The sequence below is a fragment of the Ipomoea nil genome, unplaced genomic scaffold (genome assembly GCF_001879475.1).
Source record: "Ipomoea nil cultivar Tokyo-kokei standard unplaced genomic scaffold, Asagao_1.1 scaffold0205, whole genome shotgun sequence".
Taxonomy (NCBI): domain Eukaryota; kingdom Viridiplantae; phylum Streptophyta; class Magnoliopsida; order Solanales; family Convolvulaceae; genus Ipomoea; species Ipomoea nil.
The window spans coordinates 1,237,269-1,258,374 of record NW_017616633.1 but is presented as its reverse complement, the minus strand read 5'-3'; the positions used below and the strand labels follow the sequence as shown (position 1 = coordinate 1,258,374).

Below are 21,106 nucleotides of genomic sequence, written 5' to 3'. Positions count from 1 at the left end.
CGAGCTCAACTTCAAGTTTGTTGATTCGGCTTTCTTGATCTTGAATTGCCTTGATCTGTCTCAAGTGGCGTTCGTTGTGAATCTTTTCGGCAGCTTCACGTTCTTTCTTCATGAGTTGAATTACTTCAAGTAATCCTTTCGTCAATTCCCCTTTCAAGATTCTTTCTGCTTTGTCAATCTGAGTCTTCAAAATATTTTGATGCTCCATTAATTCCTTCAGATTGACTCGTGTATCCGTGTGTTGTTGTTCTAGCTTTTGGTTTTGTTCAACCAATTTTTCTCCAATTGTTTGACAAACAACATCACTGGATTCGGCCACTTTTGTAAATAGAGATGACAATATGTCATCATCTTGATCATTCATCTGCACAAAGTTTTGAGGGGATCCGAATGGACTTCTATTCGGATCTGTGAGAACAACTGTATCAATAAGTTGCATCCCTTCTTCTTCAGGTGATTCGGCTTCTTGATTGAGATCACCATTCTCTTCTTCTAAGACTTCTGTTCTCGTGTAATTGTCTGCAAATATATCTTCATTTTCTAGAACAGGGTCCATGGTAGGTATTGTAACACCCCGTGTTACGATCCCTAAAATCAATTAAATCATTTAATCAATTACCCAAAAGAAAGAATTAAATCACAATAATTAATTAGGAAAGGCCCACCATAGTCCACGGGCCCTTATCCCCAAACCCAATCCTTAGTACCAAAAGGAATAGAATTAGCAAGCCTATAATATTAGTTCCTAACTAGGACTCCTAATTATATAAATAAGGGACTTAAGAGACACCTAGAACCCCCACCACAATAACGTCTCACCACCCAAAGAGCTCCAAGAATTCCCTTAGAAGAAATCAAGAAAGCAAGAAAGCTTAAAGAAAGACCCTTCATAGCCAAGGAATTAATTAAGGCTAAGAGGTAACCCATGTCTCAACAAAACCTATTTTCTTAGTTATGATTCCCCTCTTAGGATTTCCCCATATTATTGTGTATTGATGATTTGTGATATTATTATTAATGATTGGTGGGATGATTTCCATGGGAGATCTTGATGATGAAAGGTTCTTGATAATTATGGTGATCTTGATGATTATATGACGTTCTTGATAATTACATAGTGTCCTTGATGTTCTTAATGATTATATGAGGTTCTTGATAGTTATATGATATTCCTACCGAATCTTGATTTTGGAAGATGAATTGTGTTCTTGTTGATTTAAAAATAATTAGAACCCTAGGTTATATCGTGGAATTTGTATGGTATTATTCTTGGTATATTGGGTGGGATTTCGAATGATTGGGTGTTTATTATGTTAAGAAAAGCATGATAGGTTATGTGTCGTTTGTTTCTTGATTTTGATCCGTTAATTGTCTACGTGTGTTATCAATTGCGTTTGAAAGTGTCTAAGCATGGTTTCGGGTTCCACAAAGGTTCTCGGGCGTTTTTGGTGAAAAGAGTCAGTGGGGGGTAGGTGGGGGTAGGGGACCCGCCACCTACCCGCGGCCAAAAACAGGAGCTCCGGCAGCGGGCAGCCGGCGGGCGGGCAGCTGCCCGCCGGGCACCCGCTGCCCGGAACAGTAAATACCGGCGGGCAGTCGGCGGGTGAACCCCCACCCACCGGCTACCCATTGGAAATTCCCACCCTTCGAGACCCCGGCTTCCCTATTTGATGTTCCCCCGACCCCCGTGGTGTCCCAACGGACTCCGTCTATCGTGCCTATGTCTAGTTTGATTTTCGGGTACCGTTCGTAGTTCGTATGAGTCTTATATATTGCATGCTAGTTGAATTGGTATCCCGTTGACCTAGGTGAAAGAAGTATGAACCCCTTAGGACTATTCTTAAAATGTGAAGGATCACGCATAGGTTTTGTTATACGTTTTCTCCCCCTTCCCAATGTGCTAATATGGGTTGCATGTGCTTGCTATGTGTTATGTGTGCATGTTACCCCGTTTTGGTTGAGATCAATCGGGCTATACGGGCAGTCGGGTGGGCTGAGAACCATACCGGCTGTTAACCAGGCTGGTAGAGACCGGTCAGGTACATAAATATTATATAGGACTAAGGTCCACTATACGGGCAGTTGAATGGGTTGAGAACCATCCCAACTGTTAACCAGGCTGGTAGAGACCTGTCAGGTATATAAATATTATATAGGACAAAGGTCCACTATACGGGCAGTTGAATGGGTTGAGAACCATCCCAACTGTTAACCAGGATGGTAAAGACCGGTCAGGTATATAAATATTATATAGAGCTGCGGCTCATCGGTCGGTTGCGATCGACCCCTCCGTAGTGTGAGACGGGGCAGGGTGCTGCGGGGCCGTGTCAGAGCTATATGCGCTGACCCTCAAGTATGGGCATGCGATTGGTCCTGTTGCGCCAACAAAGTGTGCTATATGATGAGATAAGAAGGGTTGATGTTGTGACTGTTATAGGGCTCTTACTAGTAATGCTTAATTGTGATTATTGGTTGTGCTTATCTATGAGTGTTTCCTATGTGAGAATTGTATATGCTGATTATGACTGTAGATTGTGTGTACCCCTATTTGTCGAGTCGGTCCCCTGATCTGAAAGCTAGAGTCTCTTAGGATATATCATCATGCTTCAAAATGACTTTTCGTATATATATATATATATATATATATATATATATATATATATATATATATATATATATATATATGTATTGTATTTCAACGCGTTGGAGTGGGTTACCAGCTTCTCTCGCTGAACAGATATATTTGGCTTTCAGGCACAGAAGAGTGAGTCACTGGAGCGTGCTAGAACTCAGAGCGTAGAAGTAGATAGTTCCCCTTTCGGTCTGCGTGCCATGTTTATGCGTTTACATTATTGAGGATATTAGTTAGTTAGCCTGTCCACCTGAGTTCTCTAGCTTAGGTGTGGCATAGCACCCCGTACCCTTGTATTATGCTTTGGGATTTAATGAGATTTCACCTTACTTTATAATTTTTAAATATCTTGAAAATCTGGGGTGTTACAGTTGGTATCAGAGCCTAAGTTGACCCTAGGATAAGACTCTTAAGACCGGACTTTAAGACATTAAGCTTGAACTCTAGATATTTAGGAACATAGGATCCAAGAATCCTAGGACGCGCGGTGAGATTGTGAAACCTACACATAACCTCTCCTTCCTTACCTAAAGAAAACTTTCCCCCACTTATCACGACAAAGAAGGACACCAAGCCCCAATTTAACATTTTTATAAACATTGACCCAGGAAGATGATAGCATGGCACCCAACAGAAGACAATCAAGGACTCCAGAACCCGCCGTACACGACGCCCTAACCCAAACGCTACAACAACTAACACAAGTCGCCCAAGCACTAAGCGACGTGGCTCTCCGCGACAACAGACCCCCACCACCTCCATCCAACGCAAACACAGACTTCGCCCGACAAGTCTCTAACCATCGACCACCCACGTTCTCAGGAGAAGAGGATCCCGTAATCTTGGAGGAATGGATCCGAACCCTCGACAAAATCCTCGGGTTGGTAGAATGCCTAGAAGAACGCCGCGTAGAGATAGCCTCATTCTACTTCGGACACGAGGCCGATCTTTGGTGGATCCACGAGGGTCCCACTCACCAACAAGAACCAGGGTTCAACTGGGAACAACTCAAAACGTGACTACGAGAGCGATTCTATCCAACACACGTAAGAGCATCCATGTACGAAGAGTTTCTCCATCTGAAACAAGGGACAGCTACCGTCATGGATTACCACAAACGATTCCTTGAACTAGCACACTTCGCACCAGAACTAGTCCCCACCGAGGTAACCAAAATAGAGAGATTCGTATCGGGCCTCAACTTTGAAGCCCGAAAAGCACTAGTGGTAAGTAGACCTCGGACTCTCAACGAGGCTTACTCCAGTGCCGCTAATCTCTACCGAATCCAACTACTCCAACGCGGGGTTCAGGAGCAAATACGAAAGAGGAACCCCGGAGGAGGGGCACCACCAGTAAAAAGAACAAGAAACGACGCCAACACAAGACCAAGTAACCTGACCAACCAAAGGCCACCTCTGGGGAACAACGACGCTAGCGCCAGAAGCTTTCCTTGCCCGAAATGCAACAAGAACCATAGAGGCAAGGATTGCATGGGCAATCCCTTGCGATGCTTCAACTGCGGAGAGGAAGGACACAAGGCCTTCCTTTGCACCCAACCCCAAAGACCATGCACTACCACCATGGGACAACATGGGGGCACCACGCATCGAGGAAACTACTACGCTCCCGAAAAAATATTCGTCATGAGCCGCACTCAAGCCGACCTCGGGAACGAGAGCAATCTCGAGGAAGGAAACCTAAGCCCAGAAGACGAGGACCACGCAAACCCCGTGGGAGAAAACCAAGAAGACGAATTCTGTCTAGGTTAGGTTGGCAATTTCTTGTAATCACCTTCGTGGTAGAACTACTTATTTAGCTTAATTACTTCGGAGATATTATAAATAAAAGATCGGTTCAAAATTCGGTCTTATTTATGGTGGGGTAGAACTAGAACTATACAAACTAGCCAAGTCTCACCACTAGAAGACAAAGGAAGGAAAAAGACAAGGGCCCCATCATCATAGGGCCTAGTGTTACCAATGAGAATTGAATTCTTGACCTTCCACTTAAGTGACCAAGACTCTAACCACTAGCCCATGAGTGTTTCTTGAAACCTCAAGGGAACACTCCCTTGTTAAAGCTCCTACAAATCCCTAAAACCCACAAAATCCCCAAATCAAAAAACCCTCTTCTTCTTCTTCCCCCCACTTTCTCCCCTTCCTCCTTCCGCAAACACACCACCGCCCCCTCCCTCGACGTCGGAGACCCGAGACCGCCGCCGCCAGCAACCGAGCCACGACCGGCCACCCAGGCCGTGACCGCCTCACGCCGCCGCTGCCGCCGGAAGAAAACCACGACCCTAAGCACCGCCCGTCGGCCACCTGGGCTCCGCCCACTGTCACACACCACCCGACGCCACCACAGCGCCGTCACCCTGCCTCACCAAGCCGTCACTTGGATTCCGCCCCGCCGTCACCGCCCTCGCAAACAAAGGAAACCAACGCCGGAAAACCACGCCGGAAAACCCGCCGGAAAAGCTCGCCGGAAAAGCGCAACTCGCCGGAAAAAAGGCCATCACCTACCCTAAAATGCCAAAGAAACCCCTCGGAACCCGTGCCCCGGAATGGAGCAACGCCGGTTGCACCGTGATAGGGGGTAAAGCCCTTGAACCCGACCAATTCTCTCCGGAATTGGTCGATATGCTTAACTACCAAGGCCTCTTGGACACGTACCTCACCATCAAAGGGGACACGTACCCCGAATTGGTGAAAGAGTTCTATCAACACCTAGTGGCCACCAAACAGGGTGACAAGCTCGAAGTCACCACCAAGGTCCGCGGCAAGGAAATTATACTCTCCGAAGGCCGCTTGGCCAAACTCTTGAAATTGACCACCACGGGTGTGTCAAACTACGACCGAAAGGGGTGGATTGATACCCCAAACACGGGGTACAAGGACTATCTCGGGTACCTACTCGAGAAAGAAGAAGGATTCACCTCGGCCACGCGACCAAACCGGAAGTGGCTATCGGTGGAGCAAAAGATATTGGTTATGATTGTAACCGATAGCCTCCTACCCACAAACAATAAGAGCAAAGACGTGGGGAGTTTAGAGTGCACCTTTGCCTACCTCTTGAAGCACAAAATCAAATTCAACTTGCCGGCCCTCATGCTAAAACACATGGAGTTTTGCAAAACAAGCAACCGACTTAGCCTACCCTACGGGATGATCCTAAGTTGGATCATGGAGAAAAAGGGGGTGGATCTAAGCCACACCGAGGTCAAGACCGCGAATGGTATGGTCTTTAACGCCCAGAACCTCCGCCGCAACGATATTTACTACACCGAGGGAGGACATTACCTCACCCTCGAAGAAATTTGCCAAAAACCCGAGGATGAACGAAGAGAATTGGTCGACCAATTAGACATCTCCAACAAGAAGCTCAAACGGGCAATGCAAGATTGCGGAATTCTGGAAGGAAATGAGGACCAGGAGGAGGATGACGAACCCCACCTGTCGGTGCAACCTCGATCAGGAGGGAACCCAAGGGAGCAAAACGAGGGCTCAATCAATGAACGCATACTCGCACAGCTCAACCGGCAAAACCAAATCATGGAGGAAGGATTCTCATCCTTGATCCGTACGACACGCGCACTGGAGCAGAGGGTGGCAGCAATCGAGGCCACCTTGGGCACTCGCGGGGCGTCCAGCTCAGGAGCAGGAAACCGAGGTAGACCTAAAACCCTTCTATCACAAACACCACCAGAAATCCTATCTACCCCATCTAAGGCAAAACGTGGGGCCACATTCCTAACCGGGAGGCCAAGATGCGGGATGCCTAGGGGTGAAAGAATGGATTAACACACCGGGCTTCGAGGACGAAGCCCCTCGTAAGGGGGGCAGAGTGTAACACCCCGTGTTACGATCCCTAAAATCAATTAAATCATCTAATCAATTACCCAAAAAAAAAGAATTAAATCACAATAATTAATTAGGAAAGGCCCACCATAGTCCACGGGCCCTTATCCCCAAACCCAATCCTTAGTCCCAAAAGGAATAGAATTAGCAAGCCTATAATATTAGTTCCTAACTAGGACTCCTAATTATATAAATAAGGGACTTAAGAGGCACCTAGAACCCCCACCACAATAACGTCTCACCACCCAAAGAGCTCCAAGAATTCCCTTAGAAGAAATCAAGAAAGCAAGAAAGCTTAAAGAAAGACCCTTCATAGCCAAGGAATTAATTAAGGCTAAGAGGTAACCCATGTCTCAACAAAACCTATTTTCTTAGTTATGATTCCCCTCTTAGGATTTCCCCATATTATTGTGTATTGATGATTTGTGATATTATTATTAATGATTGGTGGGATGATTTCCATGGGAGATCTTGATGATGAAAGGTTCTTGATAATTATGGTGATCTTGATGATTATATGACGTTCTTGATAATTACATAGTGTCCTTGATGTTCTTAATGATTATATGAGGTTCTTGATAGTTATATGATATTCCTATCGAATCTTAATTTTGGAAGATGAATTGTGTTCTTGTTGATTTAAAAATAATTAGAACCCTAGGTTATATCGTGGAATTTGTATGGTATTATTCTTGGTATATTGGTTGGGATTTCGCATGATTGGGTGTTTATTATGTTTAGAAAAGCATGATAGGTTATGTTTCGTTTGTTTCTTGATTTTGATCCGTTAATTGTCTACGTGTGTTATCAATTGCGTTTGAAAGTGTCTAAGCATGGTTTCGGGTTCCACAAAGGTTCCCGGGGCGTTTTTGGTGAAAAGAGTCAATGGGGGGTAGGTGGGGGTAGGGGACCCGCCACCTACCCGCGGCCAAAAAGAGGAGCTCCGGCAGCGGGCAGCTGCCCGCCGGGCACCCGCTGCCCGGAACAGTAAATTCCGGCGGGCAGCCGGCGGGTGAACCCCCACCCACCGGCTACCCGCTGGAAATTCCCACCCTTCGGGACCCCGGCTTCCCCGTTTGATGTTCCCCCGACCCCTGTGGTGTCCCAACGGACTCCGTCTATCGTGCCTATGTCTAGTTTGATTTTCGGGTACCGTTCGTAGGTCGTATGAGTCTTATATATTGCATGCTAGTTGAATTGGTATCCCTTTGACCTAGGTGAAAGAAGTATGAACCCCTTAGGACTATTCTTAAAATGTGAAGGATCACGCATAGGTTTTGTTATACGTTTTCTCCCCCTTCCCAATGTGCTAATATGGGTTGCATGTGCTTGCTATGTGTTATGTGTGCATGTTACCCCGTTTTGGTTGAGATCAATCGGGCTATACGGGCAGTCAGGTGGGCTGAGAACCATACCGGCTGTTAACCAGGCTGGTAGAGACCGGTCAGGTATATAAATATTATATAGGACTAAGGTCCACTATACGGGCAGTTGAACGGGTTGAGAACCATCCCAACTGTTAACCAGGCTGGTAGAGACCGGTCAGGTATATAAATATTATATAGGACAAAGGTCCACTATACGGGCAGTTGAATGGGTTGAGAACCATCCAAACTGTTAACCAGGCCGGTAAAGACCGGTCATGTATATAAATATTATATAGAGCTGCGGCTCATCGGTCGGTTGCGATCGACCCCTCCGTAGTGTGAGACGGGGCAGGGTGCTGCGGGGCCGTGTCAGAGCTATATGCGCTGACCCTCATGTATGGGCATGCGATTGGTCCTGTGGCGCCAACAAAGTGTGCTATATGATGAGATAAGAAGGGTTGATGTTGTGACTGTTATAGGGCTCTTGCTAGTAATGCTTAATTGTGATTATTGGTTGTGCTTATCTATGACTGTTTCCTATGTGAGAACTGTATATGCTGATTATGACTGTAGATTTTGTGTACCCCTATTTGTCGAGTCGGTCCCCTGATTTGAAAGCTAGAGTCTCTTAGGATATATCATCATGCTTCAAAATGACTTTTCGTATATCTATGTATATATATATATGTGTATTGTATTTCAACGCGTTGGAGTGGGTTACCAGCATCTCTCGCTGAACAGATATATTTGGCTTTCAGGCACAGAAGAGTAAGTCACTGGAGCGTGCTAGAACTCGGAGCGTAGAAGTAGATAGTTCCCCTTTCGGTCTGCGTGCCATGTTTATGCGTTTACATTATTGAGGATATTAGTTAGTTAGCCTGTGCACCTGAGTTCTCTAGCTTAGGTGTGGCATAGAACCCCGTACCCTTGTATTATGCTTTGGGATTTAATGAGATTTCACCTTACTTTATAAGTTTTAAATATCTTGAAAATCTGGGGTGTTACAGGCATGGTAGACTCGGTATGGTGTACTGGCAATACACTGGATAAATTCTCTGTGATTTGTTGTCTACTCTCAGTAGCAACTTCCACTAGTATATCTCTTCTTCTTTCTTCTGACATTTGTTCTCTTACTTCTTCTCATACTGACATTTCTCCTCTTAATATTTTCTTCTTTTATCCCTTTTTGTTGCCATTAAATTTTTTTTTAATTCCTTTTTATTTTATTTTTATTCATATATAATTTTTTTTTGTGTATCTTTTTGGCTACGAAACTTTTGATCTTTTTATATACGTAGGGATTTTTCATTTTTAGGAGAGAGATATAGAGAGAAATAGAAGGAGCTAGAAGCAAAAACATTCATTTTTATTTATCTCCTTCTTTCAGAGAATGAGAGAGAGTGAGAGTGATAACATAGCACTTCTTCAACAGGCAGAGAAACCGGTACTCATGCAATCTTCTGAGTCATAACCTCCTGGTGGTGAAGGAGCATATCCTGGTCCTGAGTCACCACTGGACTCACTTTCCTCGAACATCGACCCGTTAGAGCTTGAAGATGAGTAGGTTTGATTGAAAAACCTAGTAAAGTCTACAGGGGGTCGGATGAACGGGTTGAGAGGCATCTGCTGAGGAGGCGGTGAAGGAGCAGGAACTTCTTGTGGAAGGGGTGCAAGAACTGGCGGACTTGGTGGAAACTTCGGAAGAGGCTCTGGTGGAGGTGGAGGTTGATAGAGCCCATCGAAATCGAAACTAGGAGGGGGTAGAACCGGTCCAAACGTCAGTTGTTTTAAATAGATGAGATATTCTGAATTGCTCATATACAGAATTTCAGCATACATGTCAGGTTGAACAACTGGTGAAAATTTCATAAATGGAGGCTCAGACCCTTCCACTTTCTCTTGTTTCACAGACTGTTTCTTGTCACCATTGTCTTCTTCATATATGAAGCCTGGTTCACGCGGTGGTGATTCTGCTACTGCTTGAATTTGTAGCGACTCCTTTTCTTGCTCCTTTTCTTCTGATATTAAAATCAGAGGGTTACTCGGGGTTTCTCCTTCATTTCTCCTTGTGTCTGTTTGTGTTGCCCTTCGGGGTTGTTTGAGAACTTTCTCCCAAGTTCTCTTGGTTGACTTCCTCATCTCGTTCTCTTGTGATTCATTGGACACCATCTTGCACCTGCAAAAGAAAATTCAAACAAACAAGATCTTCCACAAGATATGTTGCTCGGCTGTCTCCCAATATATAGGGCGGTCAGGAAGAATATCGGTTCACTTGCCGATGGAGAGTAAATATTTCTAGCCGTCGTTTGGGATTTATGGGATGTGATGGATAGCGGCAAGGCTTCTCATTGGTCGAGATGGCGGTGGATGGGAAGGGATTTGATGGGCAACGGTTTAGAGGGGAGAGTTTAATGAGGGGTTAGGTTTTAACTGCTATGTGGGAGTCGATTGAGATTATTTAGCTGAGAGGAGGTATGGGTATGCCGATTTGAGAGAGAAAGTGAATCAGTTTGGAAAGATTTGATCTAGGAGAGGATTATGGGGGGAGGTTTAGGTTGGGTGGAGGTTTAGAAAGGGTAGGAGTTTATGGGTGGGGGTTTGATGCCCGATTAAACTCTAATTTTCCTCCTTTGTCTCCTGATTTCCTTCTCAAAATCGTGTACCACAGATATAATCATACTCAACATCTCGTTAGTAGCAAAAATTACTCCATAAATAATTAATCACACATACCAATTATATTAAACACATACACGGTAATTTCCAATCGAAAAACACAAATTTTGGAAATGAACATAATTAACACATATATTCCAAGTTTATATTTTAGAAACAACTTTATACTAAATCAGATTCTAAAAATTTTAGACACTAACAAAAAGCATTTTAACAAATTAGTTTTCAGTTTTCTAAAACAATTTATTGCAAATTATAACACATATATACATATGCACGGAACACATACAATAAACACATTAAATAACATTATGCACATATATAGTTAAATAAACACGGTAAATCACATTTTTAGACAGATTGTTCATGCAAACAAATTAATTAATTTTTTAAAATCATGAACACATACTCATACACTAATTAACACTTTAAAACATGCAATTTTAAACTAATTATTAAATAAAACACGAATTGCACATTTTATCAAATTAATTTGCATGGCTTATGATCTCACGTTAAATAACACATGCAAATATACAAATAAGTTCCTAACACATATTGCAATTTTATCACATAAAAATTTCGAATTAAAATATGCATACAATCACATAAAATGATTTATTCACGTAAATCAATTTATTTTGAGCACAAGTATCAAATTAAATAGAGAGATTAAGTTCAGTGATACTTAGCTCATTTCGATCATTCTCAACCCGTGCCTTAAGGTAGAAAATCTCGTTTCGCATAAAGGCTTCGTGAGAATATCAGCAACTTGGTTTTCCGTAGGGATATATTCGATCTTCAGATTTTTCTTTTCAACGTAATCCCTTATGAAGTGATGTCGAATGTCGATATGTTTGGTTCTTGAGTGAAGCACCGGATTGTGAGTGATAGCGATTGCACTAGTATTATCACAATAAATACTAACGTCATCACAATTTACTCCATAATCCTTCAATTGTTGCTTTATCCACAAAATTTGCGCACAACAACTTCCTGCAGCAATATATTCGGCCTCGGCGGTACTAGTTGCGACGGAATTTTGCTTTTTACTGAACCAAGAAACAAGCCTTCCCCCCAAGAACTGGCATGTCCCGGAAGTGCTTTTTCTGTCTATTTTGAAACCTACAAAATCCGCATCTGAAAAACCTGTTAGAGTAAAATCTGTACCTTGTGGATACCACAATCCAACATTGATTGTGCCTTTCAAATATCGTATGATCTTCTTTGTTGCGGTGAGGTGGCTTTCTTTTGGATTTGCTTGGAATCTTGCACACACTCCCACAGCATAAGAAATGTCCGGCCTGCTTGCAGTAAGATATAGAAGAGAACCAATCATTCCTCTATATTTTGTTTGATCAACATCCTTTCCATCTTCATCTTTGTCTAGCCTTATTGATGTGTTCATTGGAATTTTGATCGATGATTTTCCATCAAGGCCAAACTTCTTTATCAAGTCGCGGGTATACTTTGCTTGATTGATGAATACTCCTTCTTTCAGTTGTTTGACTTGTAAGCCCAAGAAGTAATTCAATTCACGCATCATGCTCATTTCGAATTTATTTTGCATAAGCTTCGAAAATTTCTCACACAAAGAATTGTTAGTGCTTCCAAAAATAATATCATCAACATATATTTGTACTAATAAAATATGATCACCATCTTGAATTCTAAATAGAGTTTTGCCAACAAGGCCTTTGGTGAATCCACAGCTTATCAAGAACATTGACAAGGTATCATACCAAGCTCGAGGTGCTTGTTTCAACCCATACAATGCCTTTTTAAGTTTGTAGACTTTATCACCTTCGCCTTTTACCTCAAAACCTGGGGGTTGTTCGACATAAACTTCTTCTTCGAGTAGACCATTCAAGAATGCGTTTTTCACGTCCATTTGATAAACGGTGAAATCTTTGTGTGCGGCGTAGGCTAGGAAAATTCTGATTGCTTCAAGTCGGGCCACCGGTGCAAAAGTTTCATCAAAATCTATTCCTTCTTCTTGAGAGTATCCTTCTGCAACGAGCCTTGCTTTATTCCTAACAATCACGCCTTCTTCGTTTGCTTTGTTCCGGAAGACCCATTTGGTTCCTACAACATTGTGGTTCGCCGGTCTTGGAACAAGTTCCCAAACATCATTTCTTTTGAATTGATTGAGCTCCTCTTGCATAGCATTTATCCAATGCGGATCATTGAGAGCTTCGTCAACTTCTTTTGGTTCAATTTGAGATAGATAACACGCGAACAATGCTTCCATGGTAGATGATCTTGTTTTCACGCCTTCATGAATATTCCCAATAATTAATTCTAGAGGGTGATTTTTGAGCCATCTTAAATCTGGTTGAAATGGGTGCATGGTACTGGGTGGATCCATTTGTTGTGTACTGGATGAGTTGGTTCGAATTTCATTATTTAATTCTTCTTGAAATTGATTACCAACTTCACATGCAACTTGATCACTAATTGGATCTCCAACCCGTACTGCATCTGCATTCCCACGTGAGGCATCACCACCAAAATTATTATTTAAAGAATTTCCAATTTCTTCTAGATGAGGGATGGGATTTTCTAGAGAATTAATTTCCAACTCATCCATTCCCTGCAAAACATCATCTTCACACGTATCATTAGTATCACAAAAATCAATATGACACTTGTTACCATTTTGTGCAATTTCTTCATCCAGTGCATCATTTTTTATCTGTGATTTTTCATCAAATACCAGGTGAATGGATTCTTCAACCACCATTGATCTTTTATTCAAAACTTTGAACGCCTTGCTGGTAGTCGAATATCCTAGAAAAATTCCTTCATCTGCACGCTCATCAAAAGCATTTAGATGCAATTTATCATTAATATGAATAAAACATTTGCATCCAAAAATATGAAAATAACCAATATTTGGTTTTCTCCCTTTATAAAGCTCATATGGCGTCTTCTTGTACTGCTTATGGATCATGCTTCGATTTTGCATGTAGCAAGCAGTGTTGATAGCTTCCCCAATATCGTTTCGGGAGACCGGCAGCACTAATCATCACTCGTGCGGCTTCTTTGAGCGTCCGGTTTCTTCTTTCGGCAACACCGTTTTGTTGCGGTGTTCTTGCGGTAGATAATTGATGAGAAATTCCACGTGAATTGCAAAAAGCTTGTATAACTCCATTCACGAACTCGGTTCCGCAATCCGTTCGTATTTTTGATATTTGCAATTCTTTCTCATTTTGTAGTTGCTTCAACAGCTTCGGTAGAACTTGCTCAACTTCATTTTTCTTCTTGAGAAACACGGTCCAAATGTACCTAGAAAAATCATCAACAACAACGAGAGTATATTTCTTACCACTTACACTTATTGGATCAACCGGTCCAAATAAGTCCATATGTAGTAAGCTTAGCGGTCTTGACGTTGACTCGTGTGTCTTTGATTTGAATTATGATTTGATTTGTTTTCCGCGTTGACAGGCATCACACACTTGGTCTTTCTTGAAGATAATATCTGGCAAGCCTTCTACTAGATTCTTCTTTGCAAGCTAATTGATAGTCTTGAAGTTTAAGTGGTTGAGCTTTCTGTGCCATTCCCAATTAGCTTCATTCGAATTTCTGGCCATTAAGCACACTGAATCTTTGCTTGTGCTCCAATCAACAACATACATATTCTTTCGTCTTTTTCCAGAGAGAACAATCTCATTTGTGAGCTCATTTTTGATTAGGCAATTATCTTTAGAAAATTCTACAAGATAGCCTTTATCACAAAATTGACTGGTGCTCAACAAATTAAATTTTAAGCCTTCAACGAAAGAAACATCTTCAATCTTCAATCCATTTTTCTTGATCGTGCCAACTCCTTTTGTAATTCCATAATTTTGATTTCCTCCGAATATAACTTTTGATCCATCGATTTCTTTGAAATTCACTAGATATGATTTATTTCTAGTCATGTGGCGTGAGCAACCACTATCGATGTACCAAACATCCTACAAAAAAGATTAATTAACTTTAGGTACCCATACTTGCTTGGGTCCTTTACTGTTAGTGATTTTAGGTAACCAAACCCACCTAGATCTTATTGAATTAAGATGAGGCGATTTGTAACCATTAGAGACACGATAATCATAACTCACTTTTGAAAACATTTTTGGCGCCGGGTTTTGAAAATTATTTTTATATTTTGGCACCTGGGAAGGGAATGGTTGCTTTGGTCTATAAAAAGCATTACATCTATTACACAACCAATCTTTTTGAGCGGGATAAAATCTCCCAACTTTATTTCTAGAAAATCTTCCCTCTTTTCTATGAAATCTTTTTGCACTTGACTCTTTGGCATATCTTTGCTTGATGAATTTTTGTTGCTTTGCCGTATCATAGAATTGTTTCGGCCTTTCAACATTCAATTTTGCTTTTGTTTGATAGCCAAGTCCTTGTCTCATTGTGCTATTCTGACTTTTAACAAATTTTACCACTTGAACTTTATTATTTAAAGTAGTAGTAAAATTAGTCAGATTTTGAGGGGTTTGAGAACATGTGGAGTCATAACCGATTCTGGTTCTATTTCCTGATGGCTTTTGCATGCTCACCATTTTATCTATTATTTTAGACGAATTAGTGAACGTAGCAATAGTAGCTCTAAGATTATGTTCTCTAACCTCTCTTGCTTTACACTCTTCTTGAAGATGAAATATTTTCATTCTTCAATTTACTCACTTCAAGTAAAGCATCTTGCAATTTTTTATTCATTTCTTCTTTTTCAAGAATTAGAATATTATTGCGCTCCTTGAGTTGAGGATGAGTGAGCATAATCTCTTGACATTCTCGCATTAGATTGTCAATAGATTCACGAGAAAAAGAAGAATTAACAGAATTGAAAGAATTAGATGTTGCCTCTTCTTCCTCTGCTTCAAGAGCCATAAGACAATCTTCACTTGTACTCAACTCAATTGACTTGCATACTAGCGTCGTATCATCATCCGAACATGAACTTTCATCTCTTGATGATGAATCCTCCGAATCATCATTTTCGTTTGGTTCGTTGCTAACGAGAGCTTTTCTTTTGTCGCGCTTGAACCTTTTGCTTTCGGATTTGTTCGGCATAGATTCAACATTTTTGCCTTGATACTTGCTAACGATCGGATATGGACAATTTATTTTAAAATGTCCGGGTTTGCGGCAATTGTAGCAGAAATCCTTATTTTCTTCGACTTTTTCTTCTTGTGATATGCGTGAGACGAATTTTCCACGAGCAGAATTTTTGTTGTCTCCTTTTCGCATAAACCTTCTAAACTTTTTGACAAAAAGAGCAAACTGTTCGTCAGTCATAAAATCAACATTATTTTCTACTGACCTGGAGGTTGACAGTTGTTCGGCCATTAGAGCAGAATTTCGAGCTTCATGAACATCATCATCTTTGGCCTTCATTTCGAACTCATATGCTTTTAGGTCACTAAATAATTTTTCTGTAGACAACATTCTTAGATCTCGGTGATCGCGCATAGCCGTAACCTTCATATCCCATGCAAATGGTAAGCCTCGTAGGATTTTGAGATTAATTTCTTTTTGGCTAATATTTTTGCCAAGATCACTAATCTCTCCAAGAACTTTGATCATTCGAGCTCCCATGTCTGCAACACTTTCATTTGAGAGCATTTTGAAATCTTCAAACTTCTTCATGGCGATTGTGAGCTTATTGTCTTTTTCTTATTCATCTCCTTCGCCAATCTTGATGAGAGTTTCCCATATTTCTTTGGCAGTAGCACACTTTCGGATCTTCGGAAATATTGTATGATTAACGGCTTTGAATAGAATATCCATGGCAATATTGTCAAGATTATTCCGCGTTCTATCATCCGATGTCCATTCCGGTTTAGGCTTTTGTACGTATTGTGGAGCATCCGGGGATAGGACAAACGTCGTATTGATTTTAAATATTTCTATAGGGCCAGTGGAAATAACTTCCCACATTTCATCGTGTAAAGCCGATAAGTGTACCTGCATACGAACTTTCCAATCATCAAATTTATCAAGTGAGAATAATAGATTTTGAGCTAAATATTTCTTCATCATCATCACGAGAGATATGAAAGATTAATCCAATTCACACACTTTGTAGAATGGATCAGCCTAGCAGTCAAAAACAGTTAACCCAGTTGGGCAACGTGTTTAAATACCCAAAGGTTGGTATAAACTGACTCAAATAGGCTACAGGCTCTGATACCAATTGTTGGTCCCAAAAGAGGTAAGGTGAAAGTCTAGAGGAGGGGGGGGGGTGAATAGACTTTCACACTTTTTCGCACAGCACAACAATTGCTAAGCCAGAGATAAACCAAAACTCTTAACTAGATTGTTAGAGTATGGTGCACAACGGAAATAAATAAACATAAAGTGTGTGTGAGATTGTGTGAGCAGTATATCTCGTGTAGAGCGAATATGTAAAGAGCAGTAAGTAAAGAAAGCAGTAAATAACACAAGACAATTATAGTGGTTCGCGAGGTGGTGTAGTCCTCCTACTCCACTTGCTCTTATCTCCAAGAGCAATTCACTATATCTACCACTCCTTGGTTCCAAGATACAATGAATTTCCGTGATCTAGTGTTTTGATCACAAAGCCCGCACTAATCACGCCCAGTGACACCACACTGCTGCTTCGGGTTTCACGTCGCCGCGCTACTATCCCAAGATTTCACGACTCCGCATTACTTTCCCCCCGTCTTCCACACTCTGGTAGAAACGTATCCCGTGATCTAGTGCTTTGATCACAAAGCCCGCACTAATCACGCCCAGTGCCTCCGACACTACTGCTTCGGATCTCACAGCTTCGTGTGACAATCCAGGATTTCACAGCTTCGTGCTACTTTCCTCCCTTCTCTTGTTTTGCTCCAAAACAAGTGTTGTCTTGCTTCCAACTTCTGAGACTCTGTAGATGATCTTCAATGATGCGCAGGTCTCTTTGATGAAGGTAAACACTCTGGAATGATTTCTCTTAATAGCTCTGAGTGTTTTCTCTCTTTGAATATATCAAGTAAAGCACTTGATATTTTTGCTCTGTTTTGCTCTGTTTTAAGAACTCTCATAATATTTTTCTCTTGAAGCTCTCTGAGTTCTTTTTCTTTTCTCACTTCTCACTTGAAGATTTTTGGTATGCTCTGTACCAAATGAGATTTTTGCTCTATGCTCTTTTAAGCTTAATTGCTCTATTCGATCTCCTTGATGAGTTCGTATTTTCTGCTCTCTTGTTCGTGAGTTCGTTATCTTCAAGTCTTCATATCTTCATCATTTTATAGCTGGTAATGAGAATCTGTCCGTTGGAAAGAGACGCTCTCATTTTTGAAATCTTGTATCTTTTTGTCAGAGATCTTATCTTATCTTCTGCAAAGATGTCAGAAAGGATAAGCTAGCCGTTTGAGAGCTTGAACTTCATGCGAATGGTTTCCCAAACTTCATCTGATATTCCTCTGGTTTTACGTTGACTGAGAATATCTGGGTGTAGAACGGCTTCTCTGATTAGCTTTGAAGTGGTTTTTGTATCTTTGGGATTTAAAAATATTCTTCAATTTAATCCCATACTAGTTAAACTAGTATTTTTCCTTGTGAGAATATTTTCACTGTAAGTTCATCTTCATCTTCTTCATTCTCACGTCTGGGTGTTCTCAGACTTCAAACTGGCTTTGAACTTCCTCCCAATTTGAATTTCTCCATTGTAATTGACACCCAATTTCAATTGACTTGTAATTGGCACCCAATTTGAATTTCTCCTTTGTAATTGGCTCCCAATTGACTTTGACTTGCAATTGGCTCCCAAATTTCTCCTGGTGCTTTCAATTGCTTCCCAATTTGAATTTTTGACTTTGACTTCGAAATTGGCTTCCAGACTTCTCCTGGTATTGAATTTTATCTCAATTCAATTTGATCTTCATGTCTTCTTCGAATCGATCCCCAATTTGAGTTTGTATCCCATACTACAACTTCAATTGGCTCCCAATTTCAATTCTACATTGGCTCCCATCTTGAATTGATTCCCTTGTGAAACTTGCTCCCAATTTCAATTGATTCAATTCTACATTGGCTCCCATTTTGAATTGACTCCCTTGTGAAACTTGCTCCCAATTTCAATTGATTTCAATTTCTCTGAAACTAGCTCCAATTTCAATTGCTTCGAACTAGCTCCCAATTTCTATTGCTATGAAATCGGCTCCCAATTCCTTTGAATTGGCTCCCAAGTGCAATTGCTTCTCAATTGCCACCCAAGTGAGCCAAACTAGCGCCCAACTCCATCAAACTTAATTAATTTTGGCTTCTCAAATTTTACCTTGTAAAATTGTTGATAGTGAGATTCAACTATTGATTAAATTTCCACTTCGTCCGTACAACTATTGATTAAATTTCCAATCTTCTTTGATGTACTCCTTTCTTTCCATAGATGCTTGGTCTCCAAGTCAATTTCATGCATTCTTCCAATCTTAATTTTCTTTCACGAAAATTCTTCTGGAATATTTCTTTAAGTAGCATTGACGTGAATATTGTATCATTCATCTTCTTCTTTAATTTGTCATTTTCTCCAGACAAATTCTTGATTTTAGGCTTTATATCTTCTTCTTCTATTTTCATGCATCTTCCTCTGTTTTTCTCTTTTCCAATTTAAATAATTTCCCGATCATGGTCTAAGACTCTACTAGACCTAAGAAATAAAATTGGGGGATCTACGAATACATATTTGGCATATCAAAACCATTACACTTTATTCCTAACACCCACCATTCGCTGGGGCCTTCCTCCGAGGCCGAGATCTTGTCATCTTCTTCCGCGGTGCACTCGACCAAGAAGTCGGCCAGGGCCTGCCCTTTAATCGAAGGGCGAGGCTGGTACTCGATTCCATATTGGGTCAACTCTATGGCCCATTTCACGAGTCGTCCTGACGACGTGGGATTCCGCAACACACTTCCCAGAGGGTGGTCTGTCAGGACTCGGACAGTATGGGCTTGGAAGTAAGGTGCTAGCTTCCTCACCGTGATCACTAAGGCGTAGACTATTTTTTCCAGAGATGTGTACCGAGTTTCGGCTGATTTTAAGGAACGACTCACATAATAAACCGGGTGTTGCGTCCGTTCCTCCTCACGGACAAGTACCGAGCTCACGACCTTGGGAGACGTCGCAAGATATAAAAATAAAGGTTCGTCGACCTGGGGGGGTAGATAGCACCGGAGGTGTGGAAATTTATCTTTTCAATTCTTCAAAAGAATATTGGCACTCGGCCGTCCATGCGAACCCCCCTTTCTTCTTCATAGCCTCAAAGAAAGGTACAGTCTTTTCTGCCGACTTACTTAGGAAGCGACTCAGGCGGCCAGTTAGCCAATTAATCACTGCAAATCTTTAACGGTGCTGGGAGGCTGCATGTCCATTATGGCCTGCACCTTCTCCGGGTTTGGCTCAATGCCCCTCTTGGTCACCATGTATCCCAAGAATTTACCCCCTTGTACGACAAAAGCGCATTTTTTGGGATTGAGTCGTAGGTTATATTTAAGGATTACCTGGAAGCAGTCGGTCAGGTCCCCGGCGTGACCAGCTTCCTCTCGGCTTTTCACCAGCATATCATCCACGTATATGTCCGACTGATAATCCACCATGCGGGCATGGATTTTCCTAACAGGTCCTGAAACAGCCGGGTGACCATCCGAGTATATGTGGCCCCCGCATTTTTGAGTCCGAAGGGCATGACTTGGTAATAGTACACGTCATCCGGGGTCAGGAAGGCTGTTTTCTCCTCATCGGCCTTGTGCATGTAGATTTTGTGATACCCTCGGAAGGCATCCATGAAGCTTAATAACGCCGACCCTGCCGTTTCGTTGACCAGCTGATCAATCCTGGGCAAAGGGAAAGGATCCTTTGGGCAAGCTTTTTTAAGATCAGTGTAATCCATGCACATCCTCCAGGCTGGTGGCTTTGGCACAAACACCACATTGGCTAACCATTCCGGATACTTGACCTCCCGGATATGGCCGGCGGCTAACAACGTGTTCACTTCCTGTTTGACGAACTCTATACGATCATTGACCAGGTACTGCTTTTTCTGGATCACAGGTCGGTGGCCAGGGTCGACGATGAGCCGATGAGAAATTATAGATCTGTCTACTCCGGGCATGTTTTCGGGCCCCCACGCAAAAACCAAGTGGTTTTCTCGGAGCACTCGTATGACTTCTTTTCGTACCTCTTCTTGGAGGCCGACTCCAATCCGCACTCGCCTTTCTGGTCGAGATGGGTCAATCTCAACTTCCTCCAGTTCTACGGCCGGCTCGGGGCGAGGTGGCATCGTCTTCTTCGGGGGTCGTTCCGTGATCTCATGAACTTGCATCTCCCGTTTGCCCATACCTCGGTAAGCTTGCAGGTAGCAGTCATGGGCGGCCCTCCGCTCGGTGTGTGGAATTTTAAGCAAAGATGCTCGATGGAAATCAAAGCTCCCAAATCTTCCCAACCAGGCCGGCTGAGGATTGCGTTATGAGAGCATGTCAAGTCGACCACAATGAACTTCATGTCTAACTTCTGTACGTCAGGATAAGTACCAACCTCAACGGGTAGAATGATGGATCCTTCAGCTTCCA

At 42.0% G+C, this 21,106-nt stretch overlaps 1 protein-coding gene across 1 annotated transcript; it reads right to left on the bottom strand.

Annotated features, from left to right (window-relative positions):
- Positions 1 to 9,281: 9,281 nt before the first annotated feature.
- On the bottom strand, positions 9,282 to 19,960 carry LOC109191241 (leucine-rich repeat extensin-like protein 2). The gene is made up of 2 exons (XM_019341828.1): positions 19,872 to 19,960; positions 9,282 to 10,032 (listed from the first exon to the last, which is right to left on the bottom strand). Exons 1-2 carry the CDS (start codon positions 19,958 to 19,960, stop codon positions 9,282 to 9,284), a joined length of 840 nt encoding a protein of 279 aa, XP_019197373.1.
- Positions 19,961 to 21,106: the final 1,146 nt, after the last annotated feature.